The following is a 16906-nucleotide window of genomic DNA, read 5'->3' on the forward strand; positions in this document are numbered from 1 at the left end:
GGCTGGTCCAGCGACGAAGAGAGCCAGGAAGCAGCGTTGAGAGATGCCAAACTCCACGGGTTTCCTGTCTCCCTACCATCCACCACCGAGTCAGACTCGGGAGTTGATTGGGTTGTTGCGAAGGCCTGGGAGGAGGCATTGGAGGCTGAAGGAGTCAAACGACCAAGGACTATGGAAGGTGTCGATAGGGTGGCTGACGTTGACGCAATCCTATGTGCTATTTTGCCATGGCGCGTGACCAACGCCGACATCTTGGCTCGCCAGACTGAGGAGGTTATCATTGAATGCAGAAACAATAATGAGAAGCATCTGGACGAGTTGTTGACCCGCCTGGGATTCTGATCTCTGGTACAGTAAGGCAGATAGTCGGTTGGACGTGGTTTAAATGGTCCATGGGATCGGACTTCGATGCAGTGGACGCAGAAGGAGGAAAATTGATATTTTATGTGCTCCGCGTTCTGGAAAGGTTTTTTTTATGGATTAATTCCAATAATGTATCTTTGGGCTTACTAAAATGAACAGAGATAGACACATGCTACAAAATATACATAGGTAGGCAAGTACAGTGAGGTTGTATCCTCATTTTCCCTTGTGATTTCGGTATGAAGTTGTGATGGATAGGCACTTTAGCAACCACCGGCTAAATTGTCAACCTTGGAACACACAATTGTGGGTCGAGCACATCTCACTTATGTCATGTTGATGTTCTGTTGATGTTATGTTGCTGGAGCGACGAGTATCTTGACTGGAATTGCGGTGAATAAGTCTTTTGCTAGGGGACAGATGGTGATTGTGGATGGTGTTGTGAAGGTCCATGATTGTGACCGCGGAGCCACAAACCACTGCACTATGAAGCCACGTTGCATAAAAGCATCAAATCAATCAAACTGCCCAAGCTCGATCGATCCAGTCGTTATATACGTTCACGCACTGCATGTTGGCCATACCTGTCAGCCAGTGCCGTGATACTGATGACTAGAAGAGGCACTTGTACCCGACAATGGCTGCGCCAAGCATCATCAATTCATAGCCCCTGAAGTCAACACGCCCAGCACTGCTCCTGGTTGTCGTGGCAACGGCTGAAGTCCCGCTACTCGAGGTCGCCCTGTGTGAGGTGGGAGCGGTAGTGATGGAAGAGTTACCGTGAGCTGAGATTGGCATGGTGCCGAGGTCAGGCTCAGTCGCGGTTGCAGTCAAGGTGACAGAATCATCGTGAGCTGTAGCTAATCAGCATGGTGTTGAGGCCGGGCTCTGTGTATGTCGACAATATATCCTTCTCCCAGCATGCCCAGTGGTGCTCACCACTGTGATCTCCACACCGGTTTAATATCAAAAAATTTCGACCTTTCGTTTTATTTTCTTCACAATTCAACCAAAACTACCGCTTTTTTACTATTTCAAAATAGAATCTCTAATTCAAGCGGCCCTTCAATACCTAGAAGAAAACCCGGGAGCTCCAGTGGCACGCGTCGCCCGGGAACATGGCCTTGAACGCAGTCAGCTTCAATCTCGCCTCGAGGGCCATGGGCCTACCAAAGGGCGTGAGCCACCACACAAGCGTCTGAGTGACCCAGAAGAAGTTGTGATTTGCCGGCATATTGATCGCCTTGATGCTCTCAATATGGCAGTACGCCCTGAGTTTATCACAGAGGCAGCAAACCGGATCCTCCTAGCCAGGTGCTCGCGCCAAGAACTCGCTGATCCCCCTCAGGTTGGACCAAACTGGGCACCCCGCTTCATTCGCCGCCACGGGTATCACAAGCAGCGCCAGAAAACCACGGCGAGCGAGCGGAAGCACTCAGAGGATCCCCAGGCCGTTGAAAACTACTTCAACAAGCTCGCTGCCGTCGTCAAAGAGCATGGGTTACAGCCTGAGGACATATGGAATATGGACGAGACGGGGTTTCGAAATCGGGGTGGGCAAGAGCCAGCTTATCGTGATCAAGCGCAAGAGAGCTCACTACTTTGCTATTCCTGAGAATAGGGAATCGGCCATGGCGCTCGAAGCTATCTCGGCCGTTGGGCGCTTTTGCCCACCCTTCTTGGTCTTGGCTGGCCAACTTCACATGACCCAGTGGCACAAGCAGGAGGAAGTGGAGCCAGAGACTGTGATATCGACCTCCCTCAGTTACTATTCGAATGAGGAGCTTTCTTTGGAATGGCTGAAGCACTTTGACTAGCATTCGAAGAAATCTCAACTAGGCGCTTATCGGTTACTTATCATCAATGGGCATGGATCTCATCACACTATCCAATTTATTAAGTACTGTCAAGAAAACAACACCATTTCTTTCGGCTTACCACTAAATCTTACGCATGTTCTTCAACCTCTTTTGATGCTGTGGTCTTTCAGCCGCTCAAACATTACCATGGCAAGGCCCTAGATGTGTTGGTTCATAATGGCCTTACAAACATCACCAAGATCGAATTCTTGGGTATGATCCAGGGTGTGCGCTCACAGGCCTCCAAAAGGCCCATTCTATCGGCTTTCACCAGAACTGTCATCTTTCCATTCGATACCTCTGTTGTACTGGTTGAACTGCGGCAGAGGGTTCGGCCAGAGACACCCCTCTCCCACACCCAAACCTCAAGCCCTCCCCGTCAGCACACCTGTTACCCTCAAGCAGATGAACAAAGTGGCTGATAAGCTGTCGAATTCGCTACCTGACGATCTTTCTGATGAACTTGTTGATGGCATGGGGAGGTTCATCAGGGGGTTCCTCACCACGGCTACCGAGCTGGTCCAGACGAAGAGGGGCCTGAGCGCCACATAACTGGCCCAGGCTGTTGCCAGAGCTCGCTGGGCATCGAAGGGAGGGGGGGCTTAAAATCAGGGGGGGTGCTTACTGTGGCCGATGGGCGGCAAATGGTTCGAAAGAGGGAGGACGAGGCCCTCATCAAGGCGAAGAAGCTGGTGGAAGCGGCCGGGCAAAAGGCTCTCAATTTACGTAAGAGGGCTTGGAAAGAAGCGACCAAAGAAGCTCGCAGTTGGCGTACTACTGGGAAGCTTAAACCGGCCGAAATTTCTGATGGATCTGGTGTTTTGAAGCGGTTACGGCGTTTTTAGTTCAAGAGGTTCGATTGATTGATTGATTGATTGATTTATTAACGCCCGGGCGGCTAAGCCGAAAGGGCAACTATTACCGATTGAAGCATACACTCCCCAAGATATGCCCTGATCTCCCTAAAGCCCATGCAAAGTCCGATCTAGCTTATACACTCTTTTTTCCCCTTTCTCTACGTATTCTCGTGGGTTAATAGGATTGTTAGTAGGTTGGCTTGAAGTCGGTTCTCCAAGTATTCAACGTCCCATCTTCGGCGGCTGAAGCGGTACCTGCTATCTATAGCACGAGGTAATAGGTGTAGGGTCGGTGGAGAGTGGTGGTTGGTCGGTTAGGTATTTCAGTTGGCCTGCGGTTGGTTCGCGTCGAGTCGGCCCGTGGACATTGCGAACCGAATCGTTGCCCGAACGGTCTTGACGTTCGGAGTCCAGTCTTCTTTATCCGACGGCGACTTCCCTCCTAGATAGAAGGAAATATTGCCTCTGTGAGTGGTTGTGCGCTGGAGCATCTCTGCTCGGTACGCCGTCCATTTCTTGCACCGGAAGAGGAAGAGTTCCACTGTCTCTCTCGCTTGTCCGAGGGTGGCTAGAAAATAACATTGCGGTCAATTACTTGCTTAACTAGGGGAGAGCGGACGGGATCCCGTATATTCAACTGCCTATGATCGTATGTGATATGTTGTGCCGGCCCATGGGCTTATAACAGAATGGTATAACCTTAAGTTTGTCTCACGGCTTGGCTCGAGCTCGGCTATTTCCGTTGTTGAGGTTGTGCTATCACGACTAAGTCCACAAAATAATGTGTGAAGAAGCGGAGAAGGATTATTTCGAACTCGCCAACGGTTTAGGTGTACACGGAAAAGGAATTTTTCGAAAAAGGACATACTCCTCAGCTCGCTATGAGTGAAATGCTGAAACCCATCCCCTTGTCTGCTCAACACCGGCACGCCTCCCATATATACAAAGTCAAACACGTCCGTCTCTTTAGAATCCCTATTATTGATCACCTTAAAAACGGATAAATCAAGCAGAAAACAAGGCCTTAAGCACCGTCTTCAACCTCCTCCCCCCAGGAACAGTCGCCTTCCCCCTCTCCAACTCCACACCCCCCTCCAACTCCCTCAGCACCCTCCCAATCTCCATATACGTCTCCACCGCCCCAATCATCGGCCCCCTCGCCTCCTTGGGAATCCCATTCATTTTCGGCCTCGCCTCATCATACAACTTGAACGCCTCGCTCAGTAATCTCCTCCTCAGGTTCTCCACATGTTTCCCCCTTGGATGGGCGACGACGTCTTCTGGGGTGAGACCTTCCTCCTTGAGCCAGGTAGTGGGAAGGTAGACCCTTCCCATCTCGGCATCTACAACAATGTCCCGTGCAATGTTGACATACTGCAGCGCCACGCCCATTGTTCGTGAAACCGACATGAGCATCTTCTTGCGCTCATCAGGCATCTCTGGCTCGCAGTGCTCGATGATGAGAGCAACGCAGAGTTCGCCTACTGTTCCCGCCACGCATTGGCCGTAGTAGTTGAGCTTGTCCTCGTCGACAATGGGGTACTTGGCCGACTCGGAGGAGTCATGAAAAGAAAATTGGGAGTCGAGCTCGAAGCCCTCGATGAGTTGGTAGAGAGGCTGAGAGGGGAGAATGGTAGCTGGGAGATACTTGAGTGCTGACTTTGCCTCGGGTGGGAAAGCCTCGTCGATATAGTCGTTGATCCGGGCTTTGTTGGCTTTTACGTCGGACTTGTAGTGGAGGTCAAGGAACTTGTAGAGCTTGGTGGTCCAGGACTTGACTTCGGTGCGGGAGGTGGAGTCGTCGACGAGATCATCGGCGAGGCGGCAGAAGGAGTACCTGGAGAGCTGTTAGTGACATGCTGAGCAAGATGGGAAGGTGGGGTGGACTTACAGAAGAATCAAATCGATGCGAAGACGGCCGGTAAAAAGCGAGTTGGCCAGGTAGAAGCTTCTGCTCTTTGCCTTCAGCCGAGTCACAGCGTCGGACAGGCCCGCAATCCTTTCGAGATCGTATTGCTTGGTGTTTGAGAACCGGCTCTGGACCAACATCAAAGGCGTGGGAGACCGAGGCACCTTGGGGAACAGGTGAGGGAAGGCAAAGATGATGGCCAAGTACTGGTCAAAAACTGCCATGCCGAACACAATGAGGATATTGGTCGCGAGGAAGAAGGTAGCCTCCTCGATGTCAAGGACACCAAACAGACACCATCCCAGCTTCGTGCCGGACTCAATGGCCCAAGTTCCACGTCCCAAAGCCAGCTCGTCCACGAGCCACAAGTAGACTGTCGGAATGATGATCGGAACCACAGTGGAGGTCAAGGGCAGGGTTAGAATAAATCTGCCCGCAACAGTAAAGGTCAACAAGGCGAATGGGAAGGCCCATGCCAGAATAAGTCCCAGATAGGTGCCAGGACCGCCAGTTCTAATCTGGTGAACACCATAGAGCGTCAATGCGACGAGAATGCCCTGTCCGATAACCTTGCCTCTGGCGATCCGTTGCGGTGGGTTTCTCTGGGTGCTGAGGTACAGAGGGTGGAACAATGGCTTGCTGAGGAGGATGTAGAAGAGCGAGGTGATGTATGTTTGAATCACGAAGAAGAACAGCTCTTCAATTGGAATTCCATAGAGACGAGGCCCAATGATGGCGTCTGGCGGGTAGGTCCAAATGTTGCTTCTGATCAAGTATGAGTCCCATGGTAGCGTCGCGAGGAAGGAGACAACTATTAGACTCCCAATCTGGAGGAAGTGTATTCGGTGGAATATTGGGTAGGCGATAACTGTAAGCAACGCAGCAAGGGGTATCGTGTATTTTAAATGTCTAGACACCAAAGTTAGTATATTTACATGATCGTGTCTCGGGCGGCTCAAAGGAAGAGAGCAGAGCTTACACAAGGGCATAATCGTAAGCCATGATGAAAAGCGTGTTTGAGTGGTCGTGTAATGAGGTTATTCCGGGGTTCTGCAAGCCTTGGCTCGTCCCAAGGGCTCAAACGGTGAAAGAGTAAAGCACGTGTCGATCCCAACCAAAAAAATGAGGCGTTTACAAGTCAATCCAGCGCGTCATGACAGAAAGTGAGGATTCGTTTGCGGTGAAAGAGAGAGCAAAGCTACACATCCAGGGGAAAGAAAGGCGGGACCCCAAGCAAAATGAACCCTTTCGTCATCGATCAAAGAAGGGGCCAGCCCTTCGGGACCCGTGGCAGTGTCCGCCCTTTTTCTTGGAGGATCCATATCTAAGCACTCAAACCCACTGCAACATGTCGAGATAGAAGCGCCAAACAAATCGATTTCGATGGGGGTTGACCCTGGCCTGGCTCTCACATCTATCGGACGAACTGCCGCGTAATCCTGATGTCAGTGTAGCTGGGTCCCAATCCGGATGACCCGCATATATTCAGCCCTGATGAGCAAGAGCCCGGTGACCTGCCAGATGCGGTTCTGGATCGGACGGAGTGCCCTGGAAAGTCAAAAGCGCCGCCGGCAGTAACACTGCCGGAAACAAAAGTACGCCAGAGCGCCGCTGGCACGGGACCGCATGGGACGGCACTGACAAGAGCGGCTTCGATCTGCGACATGGCGATAGAGCGACAGGACGAACTAGGCCCAAGACAGCAAGGTGATCGTGGGTTTGGTGAGTAATTGCTGCTAAATCAAGGGCCAAGACTGGCAGTGACTCCCTCCGATCCAGTTGTCTGGGGAATTCGGAAACAAATGGAAAAATGACATGTCCTCATCGCCCGCATCAGGCTGTGATCGTTGATCTTTGAAAACGGTTGTGGATGTCAAAGATCGCACAAACCCCTGCCCCGATCGACACCGCTGTCACGGCAAAACAAGCAGACTCCGCTTCCAAGCGCTTGGCATCCCACTTTTATCATCAGCCAATCAGAACCAAGGCGCAAATCCTCTTGTCTTGTCTTGCTCGGCCTCGGCCCGGACGGAACGTGGAAACCGGCACGGCACCGCAATTCAACCAAGCACCGACCCTTAATCAAGCCAACCTTTTTCCTCCGTGTCACCTCCGCCGATCGCCGAGATCACAACCGCAACCACACATCCCGAAAATGGTCCCGAGAATACACACCTACCGTCCGCTCCTGCGGCTTGCCCACCGGCAAATCCCCGCTCAACCCCGACCAAACCTCGTCGCCGCCGTCGCGTTCTCAACCTCCCGGTCGACCCGGAACCAACCACCACCACCACCACCACCACCACCACCCTCACAAACCCCCTCCGAACCCCTCCCGGAAACCATCCACATCAGCGACGCCTCCCCTCCCCCTCCCCCACAGCCTCTCATCACCAAAACCATCCCCAACCGCCGCCCCAACCGCCGCCGTCTGATCTCCCGCCTCCTCTTCGCCGGCACCTTCCTCCTCCTCGGCACAATCGGCGGCTCAACCCTCCGCCTCTTCATCTCCCCCCCGACCCCTCCGACCCCCGACACCGACCAAGACAAATACGTCATCTCCGACCTCCACTCCCAAGCCTCCCGCCTCCCCATCGTCCAGCAACTCTCCTCCGACCCAGCCTGGACCAGCTGGGAAGCCTACAACACCCTCCCCCCCTCCCACCGCTCCCAGCACATAACAGCCCACACCCTCCGCGGCTCCCGCGGCGTGGGCGGCTACCAGCGCATCTTCCACAACGCCTCCATCGGCGAGCTCGTCTCGGTGATCTTCTTTGGTCCGGCCACCATCGGCTGGCCGGGTGTTGTTCACGGGGGGTGTTTAGCCACCATTCTGGATGAGAGCTGCGGTAGGGCAGCGTTTAAGCAATGGGGTGGGCTGGCGGGTGTGACTGCCAAGCTGAATATCGAATACAAAAAGGCGACGTTGGCGAATGGGTTCTATATCATAAGAGTAAGACCAAGGACGGAGGAGGAGTTGCCTGAACGTGAGAGGGGGAAGAGGCATTACAAGAGCTGGGTGGACGCAGTGATTGAGGAGCCGGCTACGGGGCATGTGACGGTGAAGGCGGAGGCGTTGTTTGTGGGGGGGAAGGGCAATGGGAAGGGGGAGGGTAAGAAGATGTTTAGTTGGGGGGGAAAGGTGCAGGATGCGCATGCCGAGTTTTGAATAGAATTGGGGGAGGTGTATGATAGGTGAGGAAAGACATCGTCATGTTGGAAGACCATGCGCCGAGAGCAATAGTGGGACACGGGCTTGTTGGTGGATATGATATGATATCAGCGGCCTACATAGCAGTTTTACGGCTTTTCAGACATAGAGTGGAGGATCATGTTCAAACCAAGTAAGAGATTCTTGGTCAGGCTCTTAGTACTCTTTGTTCTGGTGTGGTACTCGAATCCAAAGGCAGCCAAGAACGCAAGATCAAGAGACGACTACATACACATGTAAAAGCTTACGCATATGTGCCTCTCAAGCACACGTGGGCCAAGGACCTATCTACCTATACATCAAGCTCAAGCACTAATGCCCGTGCAGCCGCATGCGAAGAATATCGCGGCCGCCGGGTCCATCTCCCGTCGGAGCATATCATCCGTCTCTACCCCACGAACCATGTGGCTACCTCGTGGCAGCAGGTTGTTCCTCTTCCACAACACCCACAGCCGCCGAGGGTCCGTCGCAGGGTCCTACAGCGGGGTCGCCGAGATGCATATATACCGCCCGATTCAACCGCTGAACGAGGGATATCCCGCATCGACCAGGCCAAAGTTCCCACAAGAGCCAATATACGTCGATATAAATCAACCCACGGCGGCGTCTATCCCATGCCCGAAAAGGCTCGGAACGTTCTAGGTGGTCAACCAAGGTCATGTGGTGGTAGTAGCCGCCCAAGTGATGCCTGTTAAATCTGCACCGTAACCTTGATAGCACCCACCCGGGAACATGTCCTTGATGACAAGAATATTGTTCAGCATCCAAGACATTTCAGCCAAGACCCTAGGTATGAAGGGTCTGAAACAGAATGATGGTATTTCCGACGAGGAATAGAAGCTCTGATCGATGCGCAAGTCGTCGAACCTCGCGATCAGACCAGGAAGCGGGTGGGTGGATAGTGAAATGCACGGTGACGGAATCGAATGTGCCGTGCATGGAAGGTGATCTGTCTCGGGAAAAAAAAGTCTCGACGATGAGAAGGGTGATTGATGACCATGCGACTGGTACATTCAGAGACATGTGAGCGGCATGCCGTTTCGTTGAGTTTAGGAACAAGGTCATTGACCGTGATGTTGGGTACCTGGGTTCATCGTATCGCGTGAGGTTGTAGGTATACCCTCACGCCGCCCACACATGGATCCAGATCAACCACACCGACTTTTGCAAAAGCTTTGCTGGAATCACTCAGCTGGGATTTCCTGGGGAGCTAGGCAGTCGACATGGTTGGATTAGAGAGCAAGAGGGTCTCGATGTCAAGCTGATATCTTCAGTCATGGCTGGACCCTTCCATATGGGAGCTGTCATCCCAGCAAGGATACCAGGAAAGTCAGCTCAAATCTAGATTCGACCGTCTTCATGTTGCGGCAAACCTGATAGAGCCACACGTGGCAGTTATCAGCCCCGTTTCCGGACCCGGGAAATCGGTTAGGGTGGCTGAACGGCTAGGGAACAGGTCCTCCCGCTGTTGGCGGGTTTCCCCAGACTTGGCAACGCGAACCTTTGGGACTAAAGTTCCTCGAATATCAGCCTTCAAAGCTTTCCGATAACACAACAGCGGGTGAGTCGAACACTGCATAAGACACTGTCAGTTCAGATCTTGATTTTTGTCTTGCATTTGACGTCAAATGATCAGTTACCCTCCGGCTATGCTAGCATCTAGAGCAAGGCCCTGGAAGTTAGGTATTGGCAGAAGAAGCCATGGACCTTGTCGTGCTGGCACCCGAGAGAGTACCAGGGACCAGGTGGTGTGTTAACCAGAAACGCCACGCCCAGAAGAACATTCGGTGAGCGTTCCAACAAGATGAGGCGTAAAACCTTGACCCCGGCACGTCCGGCTTCACACGAGTCCCTACATACCGGTACCTACATAAAACATTTCTAGGTACCAGAGTTGCTGCCGTGAAACATGAACCAATCTTTGCCGCAAAGAAGGAGGTCGTTCTTTCTGGAGTGGTCGGGTTGATATTGGGGTTTGCCGCTAGCGAGGACTCGAGGATGGAATGATGATGGCGATCTTCAGTTGGTTCTCGGGTAAGGGCTAAGAGCAGGGCGAAAGTGAAGCAACAGAAAAAGAAGTTACCTCGTCATGACATCTCCTTGTGTAGCCATGAGGAAAGCAGACAAGGGGTCGCGCAAGAATGCAAAAAGGGTCTTGCAGGGAACACAAACCGATGAAGGCCTCTTGTGGATGTCCACACACCACAACCTCCTCACCAACAGAGACCGGAGACGCCTGCGGACCAGTGTCAGTAGATATTTGTCCATCCAAAATTTAACAGTTAGCAGCGCATTTTGGAAATGGGGAAGTGACGTCGGGGATGCCAAGACACCAACGCCGGGACCACATCCGAGGACCTGGACGAGCAGCCTTGGCTTTGAATTCCCGGCTGTTGATAGGCCAATTCCCACCTGTCCACAGGGATGGGAATTGCCTTGGCCTTCTTTGAAGCAATGGCCTTTTTTGTTTGGCTCGATCGTCGGGCGATGGGGCCCTTCGCTGAGATCGAAGTAATCGGCTCTTTTCATTCGTTCGTTTCTCAAATCTCGCCCAAAGAGGCAAGATATCGCTTGGCATATTCAATTCGATTGCACTTGCCAAAAGCCTCACTTTGCCCATCCTAGGAACCAAAGAACGAGACGTCAAAGAGAAAAACCATCAACAATGAGGATTAACAAGACAGTTACAATGTCACAGTTTTGCTCGGCCGGTGGGCCAAGACGTTTAAGGGGTTCCCCAGACATTCGAGTCGCTGGTGGGCGCAAGAGACAAGGCTTCGGAGCCGTCGACTGGCGGCATGCCGGTGAGACCTTCTGTCATGAGTTTTGTATATTCTTGGTCTTGTTCTGGCCCGATGGTCAGGATCATCACCCACCCCTTCCATCCCACCCGGCATTCTCGTCTTCCCGCCCATGCTGCCATGCAGCCATGCAGCCCGGCTGCTTCCCCATCACCAACCCCACGCAAACCCTCAGGGGTGCGTCTTTCTTTGACACTTGACCACTCATGGCAGTCACTTCCAGGGATGTCGTACATCATCATTGCGCCCCCCTTCGAGGTACTGCGGATACTTAGTCCATGTCCCGCCTCCTCATGGGTCCCTGTTCATCTACTCTTCACCTCCTTCCTCACCTCACTCTCAACAACCTCGTTCCTTCTTCCAAAGACCCCCAGACGCTGCTAGGCTGCCTGGTAAAGAACTTGACGAGTTTCTGGTCTTCGGTCAAGATGTGTATTTGACCCTCACCACCCCCTCCCCCCTCCTCCCCCACATCTCTTTGTCAAAGACTATTCATTGACATCGTTGGTCTATATCTGGTTATCAACATTGCTTTCTTGGAATGCTCTATAGCATTTGGCATAGCTGTTTAGCATCCGAACTAGCCTGCCAGAACAGCTATTCTGGTCTCCCCAACTGGTGTCCGACAACCTCTGCACCGGCCGTGCCACAGTTTCCACCATTTCAGATACGTGACCACTAGCTCTTAGCTCAAGAAAAAGTCAGTTTCTCGGTGTTCCCCCCTCTTTAAATCCCCCCTCCGTCACTGTTCCCACTTCCCATCTTGCGTCTGTTTTGGACAGCGTGACATCGCCGAATCTCTTTGACTGACAGGAAGACAGATCCGAACGTGCCTAGTGCATGCTTGTTTATCGGACTACGACTCAACCAAGTTCAGATAGAAGTCATTCACGAGCAATCATGACGGTCTCAAAAGCACCCCAAAACATCCTCATTCACATCATCCGCCGTGACCTTCGGACGTCAGACAATCCCCTCTTCCATGCTGCGGCTACCGCACCAGATGAGGAGAAGTTCGATGCCTACCTCCCTGTGTATGTCTTTGATGCCCAGCAGATCGATGTGTCGGGGTTCATCCAGTCTGCTGGTGCAACGAACCCGTACGGGTCACCTCGTAGCCAGGTAGCTGGCTACCACCGCTGCGGGCCTCACCGGGCCAAGTTTCTTGGCGAAGCTGTCTGGGACCTCTCAGAGACCTTGAAGGAGCTCAAGTCTGGCCTTTTCATCCGTGTGGGCAGAATTCCTGATGTGGTCGAGACGCTGGTCAGTGAATTGGCCAAGAAAGATGCCAAAATCGGCGCTGTCTGGATGACCAGCCATGAGGGCAGTGAGGAAAAGGCGGACGAGAAGGCTGTGGCTTCCTTGTGTAAAAAGGTTGGGGCCAAATGGAAGCTTTGGGTGGATGAAAAGTACTTCATTGACGAGTGAGTTGAGTTTTGTGGCGACGGCCGTCTACTCGTGTTGCTAACGTAGCGATTGGCAGCCGTGACACGGGTCTTGAATCCATCGACAAGTTGCCGGGTGTCTTCACAGAGTACAAAAAGAAGCAGCTGCCCCTGCGCGAGAAGCCTCGTCCGGTTCTTCCGCCTATCGAGAAGGGTTCACTGCCGCCTCTCATTTGATGCCGCCCTGGTCGCCCCGCAGTCCTCCCCGTTCCATATTCCTGATTCACTCGATCGCCTGGTTGAGTTCCTGGTTGCGCCCGTGAAGGACTTCCTCCCGAACAAACCCGAGTATCCAAAGGGTGCAGAGTCTGCACACCCCTACCAAGGAGGCGAGCACGCCGCCCTCCAGCGGCTGAAGGACTTGATCAGCTCCGGAGCCGCCACCACATATGACACGACCCGCAACGGCTTGCTTGGAACCGAGTTCAGCACCAAGCTGTCTGCCTTTTTAGCCCAGGGCTGCATCACGGCCCGTCAAGTTCATGCCGCAATGGATAGCTTCGAACGTGGTACTGATCCCGCCTTCAAGGACGTTGAGGGCTTTGGTGCGTTGACAAAGGAAGAAGGTATGTCTGAAGACGAGGCACAGAACACTGGAATGGAATCCATCCGGACCGAACTGTTGTGGCGCGATTACATGAGGCTCTGTCACCAGAAAGACGGGAACAGGTTGTTCCAGTTGACGGGCACGTTGAGGTATAAATTGGACCATGCCGCCGACATGATGGACGGCATGGCTAGCATCACCGCCCAAAACGGCCACAACAGCGAGAACAGCGACACTGGCGACAACGGCGCAGCCAGCGCAGCCAGCGACGGTGACGGGAGTGCTCAGGAGAAAAAGTTGAAATCACCCGACAAGGAGAGAGCGCGGCCTCAACAGGGCAGCGGCATCAACGAGAGTCTTCTGGCGAAAGAGTGGAAGTCGGCCGACAAGGAGAAGGCTTTGCCTCGGCAGTCGCCTACCGCTGAAGAAGTAGCGAAAATCTTGGAGCGCTTCAATCTCGGCACCACGGGCATGGGACTGATTGACGCTTCGCAGCGCGAGTTGCTACACACGGGGTACACGTCCAATCGCGCCCGACAGAATGTGGCGAGCTTTTTGGCGAAGCACCTCGACATTGACTGGCGATACGGGGCAGAGTGGTACGAGATGTTGCTGGTTGACTATGACGTGTCGTCGAATTGGGCCAATTGGCAGTACGTCGCTGGTGTCGGCAACGATCCCCGTGGCCACATGCGAATTTTCAACCCGGTCAAGCAGGGTTTTGAGTATGACCCGTCCGGGTCCTATGTCCGAACATGGATCCCCGAAGTGAGCGGGTTGGAGAAGCTGGAAAATGCTTTTCAACCTTGGACTGCTTCGAAGGAGGAGCTCGAGAAGACGGGCCTGTCAGGCAATGACATGGTTGCGAACCCGGTCAAGAGGATCCAGTTTGTTGTCGAAGGCAAGCCGAGAACCAACAAGAACGGTGGCTTCCGAAGAGCACTCGCACGCGGCAACCCGTCCAAAGCCTCTCAAGCGAATGGGAACGGCTCCGGCTTTGGAAACGGCTCCGGAAACGGCTACAGGAACTCACAGGACGTGCGGACGGATGCACCGGTTGTCAATGGTACCACTAGAGGGCCTCGTGGGCGGGGAGGATTTCGTGGGTCGTTTGGGGGACCTCCCAGGGGTTCTTTGGGAGGCGGCCGCGGGGGCTTCAATGGCAACACCAATGGTTCACCCAGCCCTGCGGCAAACCAGGGCAATGGGATCTTGGCGCCCGGTTATGGAAGAGGCCGAGGCGGCGGCAGACGTGGTGGAGGTGGTGGTTATGGTGCACCTCCCCGGGGAGGCGGCCAAAATGGGTATTTTACTCCAGCCAAGATGCCTCGAGTCAATGGCAGTGGCAATCACGATCAGGTCAATGGCAATCAAGTTTAGGAGAGTGAGGTAACGAACGGCTCAAGGATATGGCGATCAGCGATACGGTGCTTGAGGATGGGGGGATTTTTGGGTAGGATGAGAAGGGTTATCGTATAATGCAACAAGGGCCCCCTTATGTAGTTACCTCTCGTGATGGGAGCAGGCAGCGTCCCGGTCGGCCTCCGAGGGCCCGTCCAAGGGCCCGTCGGGGAAGAAGACGATGAAGGGTATACATTTGCCTGGGGTCTGTTTGCTTGGGTTGGTTGTGGGTTTGGGGGACGGGATTATGGTAAACGAACAGCGGTGTTTTTGTACGATAGGAGCGGTCTTGTAAGTGTTTGTTTGTGACTTTTTTGTTGCTTTGTTGTTTGGTGTTTGTACCGTTTACTTGTGCGTGTGCTTTGGTGTGTTTTGTTGATGTTTTCTAGTTATGGTGCTGCCTCTGTGCTGTCTTTGGTGTTGTCTTTTGTGTTGTCTTTGGTGTTGTCTTTCTGGTGTTTTCCTGTAGTGTTGCTCTCCTGTTGGGTCGTCTTGCCCGAGTGTGTTGTTTTAGGCTGTCATATTCATGGAGAACTTTTTTTTCTTTCTATTGTGGCATGCTCTCTGTCGCAATTTTGTTGAAAAATAAAACCAGGACCGGCGGCGGCACCGCAGATGTACCATACCCAAGTGCTGAAAATGCGTGGGGGATTGGGTGTGACCACCTGCAGGGAAATGGAAGAAGAAGAAATGGAGGAAGAGGACGAGGAATCCGAGATAGGCGGAGAAAATAGGGGGAGTAGTGGATGACGGGTCTACAAGGAAAATGAGAAGAAAGGGGGGTGGGTTGAGAAGGGGGTTGAGATGGGGACAATGATATGGATCTGATTTGTGTTGATTTGGGTATTCTTGTGGGTGTGTCTTCTGGGTCTTTTGTTTTCTCGACTTTGGTTTGGTGATGGGTTTTGGCTATGGAAACACAAGCTACCTGGCGAGCGTTTGAAGGAGGAAACAAAAAAAAAAAGGAAAAGCATAGCCCATGGGGTTTAGGGGTTGTAGGTGTGACGGATGGGAGGGAATTTGTCTTTACAGATGATACCCTCTCGTTTGAAGTCTGGCGTGATGCGTGTTTTTTTCATTCGTTTTTTCTTACCTGGGTTGACGGTTGTCCGGATGCTTGATTTGTGGATTCAATAGTTTTTGTTGGTGGTTTCTTTTCTGGGAACTGACGGTCGAGGGCTTTGGGTGCATCTTCAGGGGACAGCTAAGAGGAATTGCAAAAGAAACAGCGAAAAGAAACACGTAGTAATGAAAAGAAAAAAGTACAAGAATTACCAATCTTCAAGCAGTGTGATGCCGAGGATGACCCCCCTTCCGTATCCATCCCCGCATAAGGGAGGGTTGCCTCTTGTGAGGACCGCAATCACAACTCAACCGAGGTATAATAACAATCCAAGGTACATCAAGTTGACTTTCATCAATGTCTTTCACATACGACCATACCCAGCTGAAAATACGGGATCCCGTCCGCTCTCCCATCGTCAAGCAGTTGAGGGTCGAATCAGTACTCAGGTGGGTGACCACTGGGGAATCCTCGATGTTGTATGTTTTGTTATCTCCAAGTTCCTTGACTCCTTTTTGCTGGGGTATGAAGATTTTGACGTTGGTGTTGATGAAAAGGAAGTGATTATTGGTGGGCTTTTTGTTGGTAGTTGGTGGATGTATAGGTAGTCTCTGGAGACCCAATCGCCCGAGCAAGAGTTGGAGAATGAAATTGAGGTTTGGGTGAGCGGAGAACGATGCGGTTAGTAGTATATGTGCCAAGCGGATCTACCAAGTCTGGATGTCTTAGACCGCCTTGGCCAAGTTTCCCTGTCCTTCCGGTTCTCGTTGGCGTCGGGGGTCGGAAGGCGCTCGGCAGTTATGGGCCTTGTACATGGGTTTTCCCCAGAAATCGGTCTGGGGTACATGCTCTTCCAGGTTCTTGGGGCCTTGATGGTTGTCAACCCAACCTCCAGTGCAGCTGGAAGAATACCAGGTAGCCTTGTTGCCATCACACACTTCCCTGATACCAGAGGACGTCTTGGTCTGGGTGAAACAGCGCAAGATTGTATGCCTTTGTTTCTGAACGCCGTGCATCCCGACTTGTCTCCTGATGATTCCGGTGGCCGCTACAATACCCGCGATATTGAACACTGCCAAGGACCGTTGACATTGTGGCTGCGGCATCTAAGATGATGCTTCTTGTTTCTGTCCGTTATTGGAGCATCTGCCGCTGTCTAGCTGTGGAGGTGCCACAGTCCAAGGCATGTGAGCAGGGGCCGGGGGCAGCAAAACGCGGGGAAAAGATCAAGCGGGAGGCGCCGCGCCGGTAGTTCGGTGGATCTCGACCCAGGGTCTGGTGGTCAGCCGAAGGTAAAACCACAACCGCCATGAAAACACAACACCCACACACACACACCCACATAAAAGACCTCAACCATCACAGAGACAAAAAAAAACCACGCGCCCACTTGGGAAATTCCTTGCCATTCACAAGCAAAGTCCCCCCCATTTCTTGAGGATCTGCTGCA

General features: G+C 52.8%; 3 protein-coding genes across 3 annotated transcripts, besides 3 other annotated features; 2 read left to right on the forward strand and 1 right to left on the reverse strand.

Annotated features, from left to right (window-relative positions):
* Positions 1-3402: 3402 nt before the first annotated feature.
* Positions 3403-3666: a sequence feature (gi|170941980).
* Positions 3667-3676: 10 nt separating this feature from the next.
* Positions 3677-3739: a sequence feature (rRNA 5S pseudogene?).
* Positions 3740-4084: 345 nt separating this feature from the next.
* PODANS_1_15240 (uncharacterized protein) lies at positions 4085-5990 on the reverse strand (the record flags this gene model as incomplete). The annotated part of the gene is made up of 3 exons (XM_001906927.1): positions 4085-4916; positions 4971-5897; positions 5968-5990. The coding sequence occupies 3 exons, from the start codon at positions 5988-5990 to the stop codon at positions 4085-4087; spliced, it is 1782 nt and encodes a 593-aa protein (XP_001906962.1).
* Positions 5991-6858: 868 nt separating this feature from the next.
* On the forward strand, positions 6859-8157 carry PODANS_1_15250 (uncharacterized protein; the record flags this gene model as incomplete). Its single annotated transcript, XM_001906928.1, has 1 exon — positions 6859-8157. The coding sequence occupies one exon, from the start codon at positions 6859-6861 to the stop codon at positions 8155-8157; it is 1299 nt and encodes a 432-aa protein (XP_001906963.1).
* Positions 8158-11840: 3683 nt separating this feature from the next.
* On the forward strand, positions 11841-14372 carry PODANS_1_15260 (uncharacterized protein; the record flags this gene model as incomplete). Its single annotated transcript, XM_001906929.1, has 2 exons — positions 11841-12424; positions 12515-14372. The coding sequence occupies 2 exons, from the start codon at positions 11841-11843 to the stop codon at positions 14370-14372; spliced, it is 2442 nt and encodes an 813-aa protein (XP_001906964.1).
* A 1448-nt stretch (positions 14373-15820) lies between these two features.
* Positions 15821-15945: a sequence feature (rRNA 5S).
* Positions 15946-16906: the final 961 nt, after the last annotated feature.

This window comes from Podospora anserina, chromosome 1 (assembly GCF_000226545.1).
Source record: "Podospora anserina S mat+ genomic DNA chromosome 1, supercontig 4".
NCBI lineage: Eukaryota > Fungi > Ascomycota > Sordariomycetes > Sordariales > Podosporaceae > Podospora > Podospora anserina.